We start from the raw sequence: 20,656 nt of genomic DNA, 5'->3' as shown, positions 1-20,656 counted from the left end.
CAGTAAAAGGTTTCTGAATGCGCAATGACCAAAAATTAATTCAAAATCAAACGCATAATCAATCCGAGGTGTTTCTGGCAGCGCTTGCATCAGGCAACTTCTCTGAAGCCTCGGTTCTAAACACAGGACTGACAATTATAAAATCCAAATATCCATCAACTCTGAAAAACACTGAAGATGCTGTACATCCTGCAGTATCAAATATTCTGCCAAGATTTCATCCTTTATGTAAAAATAAACGAGCATATCCATCTCATTAGTATGTAAATTTGCTTTCCTCTTTAATAAATTATAAAATTATATGTAAAGCAAAGAATTGTTTTAAAATAAATTTCTTTATGATTTATTGTCAGTAAATGTTTGATATGTATACTTGCTTTATATACCTATATACCCAGGATTGTGTAAAACTTTCTTGGACAAAAAGAGGTCATGAGTGGAGAGAGTTTAAAAGCCCTGGCCTAGAGTAGTGAAAGGGAGACTGATTCAGGTTCTGAACCTAGGTCTTCTTGGCTCCAAGGCCAGCTCTCTATCCACTAAGCAAAGCTGTTGCATTAATTATTGCGACAATTTCCTATTAAATTTTTAGAAACAAAATTTAATTGGTCTCCAAACCCTTATTTTCATTATGTAGAACATGTTTAGGAAACACTGGTAATGGTAATTCATATTTCATAAGTTATTAACTATCTCATTCTAAAATCAACTTTATTTTAAAAAATGCAGCCTTCTAAATCAAGTTAAATGGAAAGTTAATAGAAATAATTTTAACATCCTTTTGAAATGATTTAATCAAAAACACTTCAGATACCAAACCAGAAATCCTTTTTTCTTCTGTAAAGTTCAGTTTTAGAAAATCATACAAAAATCCTCCATAAAGATCATTCAGTCACTTAAATTATTCACTGCCTTGGGTTATGCTGGTCCACAACAATCAGATGCCTCTTCACCACTTCTCAGGGCCTTCTCTGTTGCTCAAAACACATCAAGTACAAAAACTGAAGCTGCCCCTGCCACCCACTCTTAGCTTTCTGAGAAGCCTGTGGAGTTGTGAAAGATGAGAACCCCCTCAGCCGGAGGTGCCGCTGCACACACCTTATTCTGGTCTGTGGAGAATGGCACAAGACTACTCATCCCCTGCTGCTTTTGCTCAGTAAAAATCCATCATCATTTGGCCTGTATATTTTCTCTTTAATTTCAGTAACACTGTTTTCGGAAGGGTTAATATGAAAATTTTCAGTGTCTTTGTTTCCATAAAAATAGTTTCCAAGTATCGTGTCAGACTAGAGTGTAATGAACATATGAAATGACAGTTTGAGTAGCCTTATTCAGTTCTTTCAGGCTGTGTCAGGAACGTCTGTCTTTGTATCCTCAGCACCTGACACACTGCAAGGGCTTCACACTGCTTGGTGAAGTGCTGAACTGAAGAGGAGGGGTTTAGAAATCACAAAGTAGAAAGAACAATGGGAGGGATTGGGGGTGTTTACCTCACTGGTATAGTGAGGGGAAAGGCAGAGAAGAGTGCAAAAGTAGAGGGCTACCCGCTGAGGGTCTCTACTCTTCAATAGCCACTCTGTGGTTCACCAGCTACCTTGGCCCCTCCACATATCGTGACAGTTATCTAAAATCTTTGAGGGCAGTCGACAGTGGAAATGAAGCTGATGTACTTTTAGAAACTAGTGGTCATTTCTGGGGGTCTCATAGAGTCTGCAGATAAGGACAGAATAACAGAATGGCAAATGATCATGCTGGACCTAGTGCCTGTCACAAAGATGTGGGTTCAAATCCTGACTCTGATAATTCTTTTAACTACGACACAGATGAGATTGGATAACTCCTACCGCCAGGGTATGATCATTAACAAGTTACTTGAGGCCTCAAGGCCTAAGGACATCCCAAATTGACAAAGTCATAGAGTCTCAGCCGGCCACGTCTTCTTTCTCAAGCAGGCTGAGGCTCCGCGAAGGCAGTGTTTGTGCATACCTAAAAATGTCCTGACGCTGAAAGAGCTTAATGTTTCTGGGCTGACTCCTAACGTGGGCTGTGTTTCTACGTCCACATCTCTGGGAACCAACATCAAGAGACTTATGGCAGCCTTGGTGGTGTCACCTTACGTGTGCCCTGAAGGAATGGGCTAGGATGATGAGCCAGCCGGCTGTCTTTGCTCTCAAGGATACAGAAGTCACAGGACCCCAGCTGACAGAGATTGGCAGCTCTGATGTAATCCGGACAAAAAAAGCACTAACGGAAGGCATGAGAGCTGGTATCAAATATTTTCAGGGCTACCATGTGAAAGTAGTGATAAATTTATTATTCCTTTCTCCAGAAAGCAGAATTAAGATTCAAACTAATTCAGCAATAAGGGGTCTAACATGCACAATTACTAGAGATACACAGTCAAGAAATGAAACCGGATGTTTCAACTTCACACTGTTCAAGAATGCCATGGCGATATCACAAAGAGGTGAGTTCTGTGTCACTAGAAATAATCTCGAAGCTGGATGTCAACGTTGTTGAAGAGACATTTATATTGATATTTAGACCCTTCAAATTCTAAGATTCTAGTATTACACTGTTTAAATGTTTCCTATGCACATATGTGTCTTCTTTCTATTAGACGATAAGGCAAGAAATGTGTATCATACTTCTATATGAGGTAAAGTTGAACAGTGGGAAAAGCCCTGGATTTGGAGTCAGAGGACCTGGTTTGGAATCCTGCCTCTGTCCTTTACTACTTGTGTGATCTTGAGCTATTCACCAACGTCTCTGTGATTAGGTTTCCTCATCTGTAAAATGGGGAGTGGGGGGTGGGGGATAGTGGGAAAAGAGATTTGGACTAGATGGGCTCTATGGTCCCTTCTAGCTCTAAATTTATGTATCCCCCACAGCACTTAGTAAGCTTACAGTAAAACCTCAAAAAGATAACTGTTAAATAAATATTTGAATGAATGTTTGCCTTAGCTTTTTTAGTCTGTGTAGCTAAGGTAGGGTTAATATGGATATCAAGGCACTATCCAGAGTTAAGAACACAGAATTTCATGGCATTGTGGAGTTAGAAAGTAGGGTAAAATGCCAGAGGTCCAAACAGAAAGGTTAGTCATCAGCAGGAAAGAAAGCAACTGGGAGCCAAAGGACCAATTCACATTTGACTACACTCTCAGCCATAACAAGCACTTCTATTTTTCTTAGTTTCCTGATAGTTATTTTTCTGACAATAGAAAATGGGATGAACTGTGGATTTTCCCTATGAGCTCTCTTCTTTTACACTTCACTCTTCCTAGACTGAACCAACTAAAGATACATTTGAAGGCTGAGCTACGTTACTGCAGACCAAATAAGTTATCTAAGTGTTGACTTGACACCAAAATGAGTAATCAAGAAAAAATCACAAACCATTTGTACTATGTCAAAACACAAGACCCCAAAGATTGATTAAGCAGTTTTACCTCAAGTTTTTCTGTATAAAAGTCTCTTGTGGTATAATTCAGTGTTGCTCGATTTGTATTTTCTCCACAAAGTCTTTTGCTATCATTACCTTCTTCACTGACACTCCCAGATTTTTTCCCTTTTCCTTCTAACAGATATCGGAATTGCTTCTTCCTGAAGGAAGAAAATAAAGATGTTGACACACTGAATTAAAACCTCTACTGTATTTTGTTCTCTTTCAATAAGTGAATTTGCTTTCTTTGAACATTTGTTTTATGAAACTGAGTTTGTTACATTTTGTAGGTTTGAAAACAGGTATAAAGTACCCTAATCTTTTCTGGTTAACCTACTCAACTGAGTTCTTTTATTTGAAAATTGCAAATCATCACCATAAACATAGTTTATTGGTTTGGCAAATGAAACTTTTAAAATGGAAAAAGTCTAGTGTGAAAAAAGTACAATACAATGAATCAAATTGCCTTAAGTTTAAAAATCCTTAGTAACCTTCACAGAGCTATTGTACAGCCAGCAAGTATCAACTAAAACATTTGTTAATAAATACTTTATCATAGATAAACATGTCACTTCACCTTTTGACAACCAAGGCCAGACAGTGCTCAACTCACAACTATGAATGAGCCACATGTCATTTTTTAACAGTACAGTCTCTGGTATAAAGAAAGCGTGTAAGCTTTGGCAGGAATAAATCATACAATGTAGAAAGGTAGAGTAAAGCTCAAGTGAAAAAAGGAAAGAGTTGAAGGGAGGATGGCCCGGAAGTAGAAAGTGCCTGCACTCACTCAAACTGAGGCAAGTTACAGTTTCTGGGGCTCAGTTTCCTCATCTATAAAACTGGGTATAGGGGAACAAGTAGGTCAGATGGTCTCTGAAATTTCTCCCAACTGAAACCTGGGTTCACATCCCAGCCACCAATGACCTTGCTGATGTGGGACCCTCAGCCAGACCAGTGACTTGCCTGAGTCAGAGGGCCCTCCCAGTTGGAGGCAACACAGCATTCTAGATGAAGCCAGCCTTCCAAAAAGGAAGAACAGGATCCTGCCTTTGACACAGTGGACCACAGGGTCCTGCCCAAGTCACTTTCTCTCTCAGGTGCTAATTTGCATTGGAAGAGACTGTTTCACTGGGGACTCAGATAGAACACAGGCTTCTTGAGAGCAGAGGCAGTTTCATTTCTGTCTTTGCATTCCCCAGTGCCTAGTATTACTCCTGGCTCATAGCAGGCACTTAATAAATACTTGTTGAGTAATCAATTGGCTGATTACACTGATGAAATCAAAGGTCAGGTTCAAACATAAAAAGATGGGAGATATTATTCCTTTACAATAATATCTCACAGGGTTGTTATGAAGAAAGTGTTCTGTAAATCTTAAAGTATAATACAATTATCCAACAAACATTTATTAAATACCTACTATATGTAAAGGCACTGCTTTAGGTCTGGCTACACAAAGACAAAACAAAAGTCCCTATCCTCAAGGAATTTATGTTCTCTTGACCGTAAAAGGCCTCATCAGAAAGATGGGTCAGGAATCTGCATTAGTTCCCACCTGACATGACTGCCTATTGGGTATGAAATGTTATAAACCTTTTAGGTAGGCAGTCATAGCAAATGGGAACCATTGTCCCTAAACAGAAAAATCCTGCAATATGGAAAACTGCTTTTGCAGGGTAAGATTCTGGAAGGATTGATGCATAAACCCCAGCAGCTGAAGGTGGTGCTCTGCTAACACATAAGCACCCTTATCAACCCAAGGCAAAGATGAAAGACAGAATTAAGGTATGAATGTTTTTTAAATTTTAAGGTACTCTGCTATTTAAATAAAAAACTGATGGTCACCTGACTTCCCCCAGAAGTGAAAGCAGCCTATACTGTGGTAATTCAGAAGATGCTACATGTGCCAGAATTCCAAAAAGCCTTTCAGCCATTATCATGTCATTCTGTGTCACCTGAGGAAAAATGATAAAAAATGTCAAAAACAACACGCTGCCCGTGTTAGACATTACTAACAGAACTCCAAGGAAAAATGTGAATGAATTCTTTCCTTTAAACTTTCCTTTAAATCATGCTCTCTGCAGGCTGTTGGGAGAAGCATCTATCTCCCTTTGATCATAGCCCCTATTCCTCACCAATGTCCTCTCCAGCATTTGGTTTTGTAGTTCCCTGTCAGCAGAAGCTTAGGAGTCTGGAAACTATTTCTGGGGTATCTGAAATTCTTAATGAGAAAATTTTGAAAATAAACAGTAGGTTTTGGAAAGCATAAGAAACTGAGAAGAAATTTCCAAGCAAATATTAAAACTAATTTATTTTAATGACGTGTCAAAAGGTCAATCAAGGAATTACTCATACCTTTCCTCACAAGACATTTCTTTGATCACTTCCCAGGAGAAAATACTCACTGGCTTAGGGAAGAAATCTCCCTTCTTCTTTGGAGTTATTATATAGAATTTTTGTTTCTATTTAGCCCTTTTTGATCCTCTTCATATACTGACTTATATACAGCTCACAGGAATTCTTTCCTACATTTACTCATGTGTAACCTAGACCTGAAGGTACAACTTGGATTAAAATATATATGTATTTTCCTTCACGTAAAACAGTAATTTTGCAATTCAAATATTTTACTAATTTTTTAAAAATTTCAAACATTTACAAAATTTTTGACATTGATTTGAATACTATATAAAGGCACACCCCATAGTAATCAATCAATCAACACGTGTTTATTAACAAGCCATAATAAAGGTTTTTTGATTTAACACCTACTACTGCTGGATACTATGGTAAGCACTGAGGATACAAAGACTAAAGAGAAATACTTCCTGCCCTCAAGGTGTTTACATTCTAATGAAGGAAAACAACATATACAGATGTAAATGAATGTTTAATAAAAATAAGAGGTAGTTTGGAGAAGGAAGGCACAAGAAGATGGAGGAAGGGAAAAGACCAAAAAAAGCTTCATGAAGAAGGTGGTGCTTGAACAGAGTCTTAAATGAAACCATGGAATCCAATAGGTGGAGTCAGACAGAGAGTGCATTGTGGGCAAGGGTACATCCAGGGCAAAGGTATAGAGACAGAAGATGAAGTCCTATGTGCAGCAAGTAGGCTAGTGTGTTAGATCAGAGAGGGAGAGGAGCTTAGGAATCAAATTTAAGACAACCAGAAAGGCAGGATGGGGCCAGGTTGTGAAGAGCATCAAATGTCAAAGAGGGTGCTAAGGGCAAAATGACAAAATTGAAATAGCTCTAATCCTTCAAGTGCTGTTCTAGTGGGAGAGATAACATGTACATAACATATATAAGCACATACAGAATAAGTACAATGTAATTTTGGAAGAAGGAGCTAATGAGACTAAGAAAGGTTTCGTATAAAAGGTGGATTTTTGAGCTGTTTTCGAAAAAACAAAAGATTTTAAAACACAGAGATAAAGAGGGACTGAATTTCATGAGTGGAGGCAGCCAGAATAACAGCAATGGAGATGTAAGTGTTGCATGTGAACAATAGCAAGGAGACCAGCATGGCTGGACTGCACAGTGTAGGAAGAGGAGTAATACGTAACAAGATTGAGAAAGTACACTGGAACTAGGTCGCAAAGGACTTTAAAAGCCAAAATACTTGGTATTTGATCCTAAACACAAAACGGTGCCCTTAGTGTTTACTAGGTAGGGCAGTGACATTTTCAGACCCACACTTTAGGAAAATCACTCTGGCAGCTGTGAGAAGGCTATATTGGAATGAAGAGAGACTTGAGGCAGGGAGATTAATTAAGGGGCTACTGAAGCAGTCTAGACAAGAGGTGAACTAGCATGGTGGTCATGTGAGTGGAGACACAGTCGAGGTAAAGACAACAAGAATGGTACTTAACTGAATATGTGGGGTGAGAAAGAGCAGAGGATAACCTCAAGGTTATGAAATTGTATGTCTGCAAGGATACTGGTGGCTCCGGCAGAAAGAGAGAAGTCTAGAAAAGGGAAGAGCTGCAAGGGGGAAGATGACGATTCTATTTTGGACATGTTGAGTTTGAGATGCCTATGAGATATACAGCTTAAAATGTCTAATAGACAGATATACAGAAATGGAACCCAGGAGAGAGACTAGAACTGGATATACAAAGCTGCGAGTCATTTGCACAGAGACAATAATTAAAGGCATGGGAGCTGATGATATTCCCCAAGTGAAAGAGTATAGAAAGAAAAGAGAAGAGGGCCAGGACAGAGCCGCCACAAGGGTAGAAATCGTTTTATTTGAACTTTCTTTATCTTCTAGCATCTGACATGGTGCTTGGCAAACTGTAGGTGTTAAACAAATATTCAATAAATCAAACAAACAAAAGCTGATCACATGGTAATATATTATACAAGTAATCAAGGATTCTGTAGTTCTTCAAATATTACATTTTCCTTCTATTCAAAGATATAACTCAAAATAGTTTGGTTATTTTCCCTTTCTACAACCTACAATTATATTGTTTCATTTTTTTATCTTTACATATAATTTGGGTAAATTACATTTGCATGCAAGTATCTAATATCCTGTGCCCCAATTTCAATTGGCCTAAGATGTAGGTTTGGCGTAGAGAAAGTGCATTTGGGAAATTTACTCTACCACCACAAAACTTCCTCTAGCTTGGGCTAGCTTTGGCAATCCTGGGGGTTCCTATTGAGGCTGGATAGTTTGGGGGCTCTGCTCAGGATCTCTTAAGTTGCCCTGGAGGTCTAGATTAAACTAGACTCCTTGAAAAGCAGTTTGAACAATCATTTATATTCATAGGGCCCAAGACTATTTTTACCTTCCTCAAATCGTGGCTATCTACCATGGTGATGGAGATGTCCAATGGCTACCCTAGGTTGGTCAAAAAACCTCAGTCTCTGGAAGACACACTAGATTTTGAAAGAGCCAGACTAAAAGCATCTATAGTGTCATAATTACTGGCAAGTATGGTCATTTTCAGCGAAGACAAGAATCTGTTGGGCAGCTAGGTGGCGCAGTGGATAGAGCACCAGCCCTGGATTCAGGAGGATCTGAGTTCAAATTTGACCTAAAACACATAACACTTATTAGCTGTGTGACCCTGGGCAAGTCACTTAACCCCACTGCCTAGCCAAAACCAAAACAAAACAAAAAAAGAATCTGTTCATTTTACCACTAACAAAGAAGGAAAAAGGGCATTTCTGAAAATTTGGCCTGGTTCTCCAGATCTAGTTACATTTTAATGATTTAGCTACTAATCTGGGGGATAGCTATGTTTAGTATTGGCAGCACCACTTTTCTTTTCTTCCAGAGTAACATTTAAAGAGTGTGGAATCCCCCCGCCTAGACTGCTAATAATTGGGGATCAATATAAGACAAACGTGACTGATAACATTTGAGGCAATTGCTCTTCAAGAGCTTTGAAATGGCAGGGTAGGATAGTAGATACTGTTGGATGGGGAGTGAGAGGACTGTGTTTGAATCCTGCTTTGGATATTTACTAACCCTGTTACTTCAGGCAACTTCTTTAGCCATTCTGATTCTCAGTTTCTTCATCAGTAAAATGGGGGTAATTCCTAGAATTACTGTGGTTCAAATGAAAGATTTTGGAAAGTGCTTTGAAAACTTTAAAGCACTACCTAAGTGTTAGCTGTTATTATTAAAAGATAATAATCTCCCCAGACAAATCTGTTAGTCATCTCTAGCCTAGTTATCCAAACAGTTAGACAGAAGCTAGCAGTTACAAGCTATTTAAAGGACAGAATAGAGGTTGCTCATTTTTTCTCATCTTTCATTTTCTTCTTTTTAAATATTTTTGCTCCATTCTGCATTTCTTGGTTTTATTCTCTCCTGTTTCCCATAACTTTATCTTTCTTTTCTCTTATTCCAATTGTTTTCTTTCTTTTGGTGAGTCTTACCAGTTACCATTTAAGCCCTTTAGAATATGAGACAATGCATGAAGCACAGAATAAGTCATGAGCTTTGAATTTTGAAGAACCCAAAGAGCATATTACCTACAAATTTGACCAGTCACTAAATCTTTTACCATGTTGCTATCTTCCTATTAGAAAAATAAGACATCAATGTTCTTTATTACCCACTTTGAGCCAATGCTATTTGCAAAGCTGGCTTAACACTCAAACTTTCTGAGTGATGTGACTTTTGTTATTTTAGATTATAAAATGAAATAAACATTCTCTGGTTACTTGGCTATTTCATCTCCTTACTATTTTTTATATGACTTCCTTTTAGAGAGAAATTATACTCATGCTATTCACAAAGGATATGGTTAGGTTACCTCAGTTCCATTTATTTTCTGCATGCTAAAATGGCTCAGTCTAAATAGCACATAGTATTTCCAGAGTGTAAAATTGACAACTGGATTTCCCTGAGGATCGATTGTCAACTGGTCAATGCGACGAAGCTGTGCCAGTGCATTAAATTGCTGCAGCATAACAAGATTTGTCTCCTTGAACTTAAGGTGCTATAAAACAAAAATGTAAATGTAAATGATACTAAATTTAAACATCTTAAAATCATCAAACTTAGAATTTCATGGATCAATTTTATACTTGTGGTCTACCTACTGACCTTGGGTTTGGCTAATCAGTATTCAAATAGATAAATGCAAAATAATTTATTTATTTATTAGCAGATTTAATATGCTCACTTCAAAACAAAATGGGAAAGATATTTATTTCCTACCTTCAAAACGAGCCCATTTATTCAAGTATAGGCTAACCTAGATTAGCTTTATGATCCCCTTCAAACTCTATGATTTTGTGATCTGAAAAAAAACTATATAAATACTAAGAATGCTGAATCTTGGTTGCCTTTGCACTGATCCAAATCTTTAAATGAAAGACATGATGAAGTTTTTGAACAACTTTATACAGAATTTTCTACTGGTCCTATAAGGTAGAAGGAGGCTATTGAATTTTTTAAAGCTAACTATAAGACACAAACAGTTAAATTGGCTCCCCTCAGAAAAAAGTTAGTAGAACTGGAATGACCATGCAAGTGTTATATCTGTCATTTTAGAACTCCATTCACTAGGATACAGAGCTTTTATTTCTAACCTGTCTTTTTTATGGATGATGATAAAAAGTACTGATGTAAGGAAAGGGGATAGATGCAGGGAATCAATTGAGTTATAGAAAGAAAACACTATAATAAATTTTTCATTAATAAGCTATAAAATCGTAATTTTTTAAAATGTAGATTACACTAATATAAAAATCAGCAAAATTAAGCCTCATTAAATGTTTCAAGTGTAGTCCAGATATACATATATGCATGACAATTATTATGAAAATCTTTAAGAAATATAGTATGTCATGACCATATAAGATATAATAAATAAAACATACTCAAACTGTCTACTACGTGAGTAGATCCTAGCAAATGTTTTATAGGGGGAAGTAAATAAGTGAAGTAGTTCTTTTATTTTTCGTTTCCATTCTACTACAAAGGGCCAAAGTGCTTTACAATAGCTGAATTCCCAATAGTGCAAGAAAACCATAAGACCATTTTCAATCCTAATTTGTAGTCCTGGCTTTAGAAAGTCTTAGTGTGATGAACCTGCTAGACAGAAACTACAGGAAACAAAAGGATTAAAACTAAGCTTTGAACCAACCACGTAAGCTATAACTAAGAGCTATTCAAACTTATTATTAATAAAAGTTTACCAAAGAATTAGGAAATTTAATCTTCAATTTGGGGAGTACTTGGACTATTTCATCAAATTCTATGAAAGTGAAGGAGACTGTTGTGACCAATCCTGCTGTCTGCACACTCCAGTTCCGATCCAATGATTCTAGAGCTCCAGAGCCATATAAGAAAAGCGTATCTCCATCCACTTCCACAAGGTGATTTTCTATGACAGCAAGACCTTGTAAAGCAGTAGTTATCACAGGGTCAAGAGATCTGGCAAAAGACAAATACAATTTTAAATCTAAGTTTTTTCATGGCAAAATAAATAACAGCATATGAAGACTTGATCATCACAATTTCCCTGTAATTTTGAAAGATTTTTTTTTCTTTCAGTAAGAGGAAATTAAACAAAATACACCACTGGCTCACTTTCACTACTATGTATGAAAGATAAATAACTGTTTAAATGTATTTTCAATTCAAAGAAAGGCATAATATTACAGAAAGCCCCTCCTTCAAATCCAGTTATTTTTTACATCAAATTAAAATAATTTACACTTTACTTAGTTTATTTTTTTTAAAAGGTCACTAGGTATTCAGTGTCAAATATATAGAACGGTACTGGAGAAGGAAACAGCAAACCACTCCAGTATCTTTGCCAAGAAAATGCCATACAGGGTCATGAAAGTCGGACATGACTAAACAGTAACAACAACATATCATCCTTCAAATACTGTTGACAGTTATGGTTTCCAAAATAGAAGCCACATTTTAGGTATAAGGCTACATATATAGGGACTTTGGTCAAAATGAGTGAGAGAGAAGACTTTAAGATAAGCTCTCATCTCAAAACTACAAGAAATGAACCAAGTAAAGTAATAAAAACTACAAGAAGAAAAGAGAGGAAATATTTCTTCATGTAGGAGAACTCCTATACAATGAATAAATAAGCAAGCAAACAAATCAATAAAGAGAAGTTTGCCTTCTAAGACCCCATCCCCAGCAGGAGCTTGTGCTCCTTGTCCACCTTGCTGAGCCTAGGAACTGGGGCATGTACCATTTCTCCTTTGAGTTTCCTTTTGGCAGGACTTGGTCAGACATTTGCACTCCTCTGCATATCATTCAGGAGGCAATGGAGAGGTACATAATGAGGATGAGCAGGCTATAACACATGATGAATAAGAAATAACAGAAAAGGCATGGAGTAAATATATAAATATATATATATTATATATATATTATATATATATATAATATATATATACATATATATAATCTAAAAAAAAAAAGATAAGTGGGCTCTATAAGAGGCCTGAAGCCAGAGTGATGCCTTATATCCTATTGGAGCCAGAACAGGAAAGATCTTGACAGGGGACTACCCAGGAAGACAAACAAGAAGAGCCTCAGAAGCCCACTGTGGAAAGCCCATCAGGAGATCCAAAACACAATCTCTAGCTGAACTGGGGGATCAAGGAGATAAAGCAGAAGTACACTAGAAATACATAGCATACTTCCCAATATCCAACGAGGACTTGTCTAGATTGTGACAAAGAAAAAGGTTACTACCCATGCATTACTGTGCAAGGACAAAGAGATGGAAACAGGATCCAGGCCAGCACCAATTATGGGACACCAGAGCAAGAGGCAGAAGACAGGGACGGAGGCAGAGCAAGGGCTGGCTCCATCTCAAAGCCCCAAGTCAAGGCTGTGGAAGACGAAAAACAGGGGACCAGAAACAAGCCATCCAATCGAGAACTGAGGCAAGGCAATAAGAGCAACATCCAAGCTACAGAGTGCACAGGACCAAGAAGGACCTTGTCTATCTCATCCAATAGATGAGAGGAGTAGAGTCTGGTCCTGGCACAAAGTCCCAATCTAAAAACAGGCTGGAGATATGAGTGAACAAAAGGAAATTCCAAATACAATGAAGACGTACTATGGCTTTACAGCTTAAAAGAAATTCAAGAGGCAAATCCAGAAGAAGAAAGTAACTGCATGATAAATACAACAAGAGCCTCAAGGAAAAAAAAGAATGACTTGACCATAAGGACTTCAAGAGTTGGAAGAAATGAAGCAAGAGTTAAAAATTAAAACTAGAGATCTTGAGGGGAAAATCTTTAAAGGAAGAAATAGCTTAGAACAGGTGAAAAATCCTACCCAAGTAGTACACTCTCTGAAAAACAGGCTGAAAAAAATATAATTCAGTGGTTCCATTAGGCAACAAGACATCAGAACAAAATCAAAAAGCTAAAAAATTAAAAGAACATGTCAGGTATCTATTATTAAAAACCACTGACTGAAAAACAGATCAAGGAGAGATAATTTAAGAAATATAGGATTCCCTGCCAATCACGACTAAACAAAAAACTTAAGATACCATATTTAAAAAAAAAACATGAGAAAACTGACTAGATCCATCAGAACCAGAGAGCAAAGGGAAAACAAAAAGATTCTACCAGTGACTTACTGAAATAAATAAATACCAGATTGAAAGCACTCAACATGTCATTCAAAATGCAGAGCTTCCAGGCCAAGAAAGAGTTCAAGTACAAAGGACCCCCATACAGGATTCATACACAACTATGCTGCAATTACTATAAAAGAGAGGATATCTTGGAATATAATATTCTTCTGATCAAAAGAAAAAAGGCTTTTAACAAAGAACATAATTCTACAAAAATGTCTGTAATCCTGTAGGGGGAAAAGTAAACTTTTAATATAATAGAAGGCTTTCAAAAATTCCTGTTGAAAAGAACAGGGCTAGAATACCATTGCTAGGTCTGTATCCCAAAGAGACTAAAGAGATGACAGAGAGAGAGACAGACAGAGAGAGAGAGACAGAGAGACAGAGAGAGACAGAGATCAAGAGAAAGGGGGGGGGAAGGGAGGGACCTATTTGTACAAAACTAATTCTAACAGCTCTTTTTCTAGTAGCAAAGAATTGGATTTTGAGGGGATGCCCATCAATTGGGGAAGGACTAAACAAGTTGTTGTATATGACTATAGTGCTATATTATTGTGCTATAAGAAATAACAAACAAGATGATTTCAGAAAAACCTGGACTTACATGAATTGATACAAAGTGAAGTGAGCAGAACCAGGAGAACATTGTACATATTAACTACATTAATGTAAGATGAAGAACTATGAATGACTTAGCTATTCTCAGCAATACAATGATCCATGACAATCCCAAATGATTCATGATGAAAAATGCTATCTGTCTCCAGGGAAAGAACTGATGTTGTCTGAATAAAGACTGAAGCATATTATTTTTCTTTCTTTCTAATGTTCTTGCACAAAATAACTAATATGGAAATGTTTTACATTATTGCACATGTATAACCTATTTCAGATTGCTTACTGTCTCAGGGAGGGAGGAGGGAAAGCAGGGAGGAAAAGAATTTAGAATTCAAAACAAAAAAAATGTTAAAATTTGCTTTTACATGCAATTAGCGAAAAATAAAAATTTTTTTAATGTAGTATAAAGGAAAAATAAATGGATTTGAACAGAAAAGACAAGACTAGCATTGGGTAGAATTTTTGAAACACAAACAAAGGAGAAGGGAAAAGTCTAGAAAGCAAAGAACTGGAAATAAAGTAGGTGACCATAAATTGAGGAATGGCTGAATGAATTATGGTAAATACATATGATGGAATAATGTCATGCTACAGAATAACATAAAAAATAAAATAACAAAAATAATAAAAATTAAGACAAACCTGGGAAAACTTTTGTGAACTGATAGAATAAAATGAGGAGACCCAAGAGAACAATTTATACAATGACTATAATAAGGAAAAGGAAAATAACTTAGATTTAGGAACTCTGAATGATGCAATGACAAATCACAACTTCAGATGACTAATGATGAAAAATCGTTCCCACTTCTTGATGGAAAGGTGATTGACTAGAGGCACAGTAGGAGATATACTACGCATCTGATTCAAAGTAAATATATGAATTTATTTGGCTTAACTGTACTTATGTATTACAAGGAAGGGCTTCTATGGTTGGGGCATGGAGGAGAGAGAGAGAGCAGAACAACAATGCCAGGGCAAAGTTTGTCATAGTGATGCAAAAAAGGGAAGAAAAGTATGTAAATGAAACCTTAAAAATACACAGAAGATAGTAGGAAGTTCAGATGAATACACAAGCAAGTAGAACAATTTTGTTACCGTCATGCTAAATATAATATATACTTCTCGTAAAAAAAAAACACAGCATACATAACATCAATCCTCCATCATCAAAAAGGAACCAGTATTTAGGCTGCTGTCACAGAATCAAGGAAGAAGTTCCATTAAGTTGACACAAATACATACGTGTGCACATGTACATGCGTGCATCTACATACACACACATACACACGTGTGTATGGTGTGTCTGCACAGCTGTTTACCCTTCATTTTCAAAGAGGACCAATGGCAGCACAACGCTGGGGTCCGAGTACAGTGTGTCTGGCTGTGGCTGAGCAGCTCACTACGAGTTCAGAAGGCTCCGCCACAGGTCGGCCACGAGTAGTCCACTGGCACATTCGGGATGGAGACGTCCGGATTTGCACAGCTCACGTTTCCTTCGCGCTGCCGCGATTCTGCTTTGTCATACTGGGCAGTCTTGTGCCAGCAGCTCCCGTGTCTCACAACCGAGACCGAAGTTCTTCAGAGAGACCTTGACATGTCCCTGCACTGCTTCTTCTGGCCACTGTGTGAACATTTGCCTTATATGAGTTTTCCATAAAACAGCTTTTTAGGTAAACATGCATTTGCTCATCAGATTTGTGCTCTGTGCAACAGAATTTGAATGCTTGCAAGTTCAGCTTGAAAGAAGACCTCAGTGTCTTTTACCTTATCATGTCAGGTAATCTTCAGAATCTTCCTAACACAATTCAAGTGGAAGCAGTTCCATTTTATGGCATGGTGCCAATAGACGGTCTAGGTTTTACAGGTATACAAGAATGAAGCCAGCACAATGATTTTGTGGGCCTTCAGTTTGCTATGCAGCCTAATACTTCTTCTTTCCCACGCTTTCTGTCAGAGATTCCCAAATGATGAGCTAGGTCTGGTAATGCATACATCAGCCTCATTATCTATGTGTACATCCCTGGATGTTTGTTGTTTGTATGATTATACTTACTATTTTGGTAATATTAAATATTTGTGTATGTATGTACGTGTGTATATGCATATGAAGATATATGCATAATGGATATGTGTGTGTGTGTGTACATATATATGGTGCAGCTGTAAACTACTTTAATTTCTGTTTTCATGGCCAAGTTCATTTTCTGTCTCAGTGTTAAACATATTAGAAAGCTAGAAGCACTGTGTTATAAGAGGCTGCACAAAAGTGTCTGCAACTAAAACTATAACTTAATGTTGAGAAAGTCTAGTTTATAAATGTGCTACATATCAGTTTCATATATAATCCTTTGTATATTGAAATGTTTGCATTTGTTGGTGTTTGTCAAATTCATAAAAAAACATTTTAAGACAAGTATCAGAGGTGGGATATGAAACTAAGCTCTCTGACTACAAAGCCAATGCTCTCTGTACTTTCCAACCTATGAAACTATTTTTATTAAATAAATATGGCCATATTAACCAAATCAGAAAGAGATAAAGCAGAGAAATAATACTTCCATACAAATTTAATGTTAGCAACAGACTACTATAATATAGCCAAAAATTATTCATTATTAACCAAATTAGATTTATAACAGGATGAAAATCTCTCAATATTAGCAAAATAATAAGTATAATCACATGAACAACAAAATCCACAGTTATATTAATAAATGCAGAGAAGCTCTTAGACAAAATACAGCACTTTTACATGTGCTAAAAAGCATAGGCATAGTAAGGTGCTTCTTAAGTATGATAAAAAGAATATATCTAAATGAATGAACTAACATTATTTGCAATGAGGGAAGACTAGAAATTTTTCCAGTAAGTATAGGAGAAATACAATAATCCTCCTACCTGCTTTCTAACTTGATAAGAGTACTGGAAATACTAGCTTAGCACTAAGACAAGAGAAGAATAATTAAAGTTATTAAACACTGGCATGATCTGATAGTTTAAACTATTAAATGTAAACATGACCTGAAAGTTTTTCTTTAAAAAGCCCAGAAAATCAATGGATGAGCTAATTTGGACAATTCAGTAAAGTAGCAGAATACGAAATAATTACATAAAAATCATCAGTGTTTTAATACAAAGTATTGACAAAAATGTAGATGAATTATAAAGAAATATTACTATTTATTATTACTATCACTAATTTACTATGACTATTACTAACTTATAAAGAAATATTACTAAAAAGTAACTATAAAGAAATATTACTAAAAGTAACTATTACTATTACTAAAAGTAACCATAAAATGCATAAAATACATAAAGACACACTCAAGATTGATATAAATAACGAGAAAATTTTGCAGAAATAAAGGAAGATAAATAATTACAGAGATATTCTTTATTTATAGGCAAGTTATAGCAATAAAATTTTTAAAAATGATACTACCTTAAATCTACAGGTTCATTGTTACTTTATAGGCAAGATAAAAAAATTCACTTGAAGAAAGAGATAGTCAAAATTTTCAAAAGTAGTAAAAAAAAATAAGGAAAGATGACAAGAGCCTAGCAGTAATCATAAAAATTGTTTGGTATTGGTTAAAATAGTAAAGTAAATCAGTGCAATAAACTAGAAAGCAAGCTTTAGAAGGAAACAAAGTATACTTCCTGATGTTAAGTAAACCAAAGAATGCAAATGCCTATCTGACAGGAATTGCTAGGAAACCCGGAAAACAGTTTGATAAGAAATATGATTAGACCAGCATCTTACATAATATATAACAACAAAAGTCAAATGGATGTGACATAAATGAAAAGGTCATATTGTAAAAGAGGAAAGAGCAAAAGATATCTTTAATAACTACAGATGGGACAAAATTCATTATCAAAAAAATGATGGAGGAAATCATTAAAGACAAAATAGATAATTATTATATAAAATTAAAAAGCTCTTATATGAACAAAATCAATACAAGTAGAACAGAGAAAAGCTATCGTGTGTGTGTGTGTGTGTGTGTGTGTTGTGTGTGTGTGTGTGGCAACTTTGCACCAAACATAAAGGTTGACTATATAAGACATATATGTGTGTGTGTGTGTGTGTGTGTGTATCTTATATACTTATATAATCCCCCTATAAAGAATTCATACAAATATCTAAGATCAATTTCCCAGGAGAAATTTAGTTAAAGGATATAAAGCGTTTTCAAAAGAAGTACAAACTATAAATACACACACATATACATACACACATATACATACACACAGGTATGTATGTATATACTTCTGTGTACACATACATACATACATACATATATAAATATATATAAGTGCTCCAAATAACTAACAATAGAAGGAATATGAAGTAAAACAACTGTTATTATTACATATCCATCAAGTTGAAAAAGATGAGGAAAGATGGAAATATTCAATGCTGGAAGAGCTATCGATGGCCAGGTATACTAATACAGTGTAAGTAGTTGTGAATTGGACCAAATTATAAAATAGCTATACCATAAATGTATATGTGTACATTGGTCCAAAATGCAAAATAATTTTGGATGATAAAAAAAAGCTGCTAATTTGTTTTTACCTTTGACCTAGTGATGCTACTATTGGTACCCAAGGAGGGGCAATAAATAGATGTCAAGTCATTGAGGCAAAAAACATTAACATATTTTTAAAGGAAGCCTAAAAAACAGTGATTAGAATTTTTTTTAATAGGAGCTCAGCCCCAAACTTCAATTATCTGAAGAAGAATAAAAGATTTTCCTGTTCTTACTAGCTCTTGACTTCCAAATTTAGCTTTTACCTCTATGTGCATTCATGCCAGCCTTCATAAACCTAATATTTATCTAACAACATTATTATTGTTTTCTATCTAAACAACTAAAACTAAAGATCTTAAAATATATTTTCAAATAAAATAAAGCTCCCTAATGTTAGGAAAGTAAGACAAGCATCTTTTCTATAAGCTAAACATGCTACTTCTTAGACTTCTACTGTAGGCATTTCAGAGGCCACTGTAATTACTACTTGTAATTAAGAGCATAATAATAACCAGGGAAACACAAACAAACAAAATCTATTTGTTGATCCTTTCTTCCCCACAGGCCTAGAAGAGACTTCTCCTACAAGTCTGCCTACTGAAATTCTTCCTTTCAAAGACTGGCTCAGGTTCCACATCCTCTATAAAGTCTTCCCTGATACCCTCTTCCCTCTACAAATCTTTCATGCTTCTTGGCTCCTATGCTCATCATATTCTGACTTTTATTATATTAGCTGTATACTTGTCATCTCCCTACAAGACTATAAGCTCTTTGAAGGCAAAGGCTATGCTGGGCTTTTTGTTTCTTTCTTTTGTTTTTGTATTTTCATTGCCCAGCACAGGGTCTTATATATAGTGGCAAGGGACCTTAATAATAAATACATTAGAATACCAAAATGGATTCTTGATGCTTTTATCTCAAGAACTTACAATTTAAAATATACAATACTGACAGAAACCAATGAATTATATATTAATAATCACAGATGATGAATATATGTAATAGCTATTTATATACATACTTAATAGATTTATATACATAGAAACAGACGTGTATATATGTATGTACATGTATACATATAAAAATAAGTAAAACAACATTAAGGGACAATCTGAGTTGAGACAGAGCAGAGAGAAAATGAAAATGAATTAAAATTTTATCTATTTTGTTATGAACTATGGAAAGCCCATAAACATTTCAGGAGAAAAGTGGGAATTTTCTGTAAGTTCCTTACCCATACTAAACTTGAAGAAGAATTTCATGTGAATGACTTATACAGAATTAGATGAAATAGGCAGGACTGGAGGGAAGCTTTAGAATGCAGTGCTTATTGGATATCTGAAGGAGAAGGTAAGAGATGCAGAATGAAAAGGGGGCATTAAATGGTGAGGAACAGAAAACATGCTTGCCTGGCTAGAGAAGAGGAGATGGCATGCTAATTGAAGGAAGCAAGAAAGACAAATTGTTCAGGGTTTCCTGGCTCAGAAATTCAGAAACTTCCTTTTCAAGGGTCAAGTGGATAAAGCTAAGCAATGAAAAAGATTTAGGTCAGTGTAGGGGGGTGGTAGCAGTGACAAAAAGTTTATTCTGTTATGGGAAATAAAATTTAAGAGTGGAAATTTGGGCATAAAAGCACTATGTTCACTCTGTGTTGAAAGTATCAAATGGGATTACACTCTGTGAAGGTATCAAGAATACTATTAGGAAGAAAGGTAGAAGTACAAATAATACATGGCTCAGAAAAATATGAATTACAATCATTATTAAAGATGGAATATAATATTCCAGAGGGCAAAGGAGGTAGGATTACAACCAAGAATCACCTACCCAGCAAAACTGAGTATAATCCTTCAGGGGAAAAAATGGTCATTCAGTGAAATAGAGGACTTTCAAGCATTCTTTGATGAAAAGACCAGAGTGAAGAGAAAATTTGACTTTCAAATACAAGACTCAAGTGGAACA

General features: G+C 35.9%; 1 protein-coding gene across 9 annotated transcripts in view; it reads right to left on the bottom strand.

Moving 5' to 3' along the window:
- Positions 1–20,656, bottom strand: part of LRRC49 (leucine rich repeat containing 49) — a 190,740-nt gene that overhangs the window by 8,978 nt on the left and 161,106 nt on the right. For 7 of the 9 annotated variants that reach the window (XM_078151231.1, XM_020982063.2, XM_020982071.2 and 4 more), the window contains 4 exons: positions 11,104–11,341; positions 9,714–9,899; positions 5,285–5,394; positions 3,447–3,600 (listed from right to left, as the gene is read on the bottom strand). In XM_078151231.1, coding sequence (XP_078007357.1) covers positions 3,447–3,600; positions 5,285–5,394; positions 9,714–9,899; positions 11,104–11,341 — 688 coding nt within the window. The other 2 variants (XM_078151232.1, XM_078151234.1) reach the window with 2 other exon arrangements.

Source organism: Phascolarctos cinereus, unplaced genomic scaffold, assembly GCF_003287225.1.
Source record: "Phascolarctos cinereus isolate Bilbo 61053 unplaced genomic scaffold, phaCin_HiC Scaffold_3;HRSCAF=262, whole genome shotgun sequence".
Lineage (NCBI taxonomy): Eukaryota > Metazoa > Chordata > Mammalia > Diprotodontia > Phascolarctidae > Phascolarctos > Phascolarctos cinereus.
This window is presented reverse-complemented; position numbering and strand designations above follow the sequence as displayed.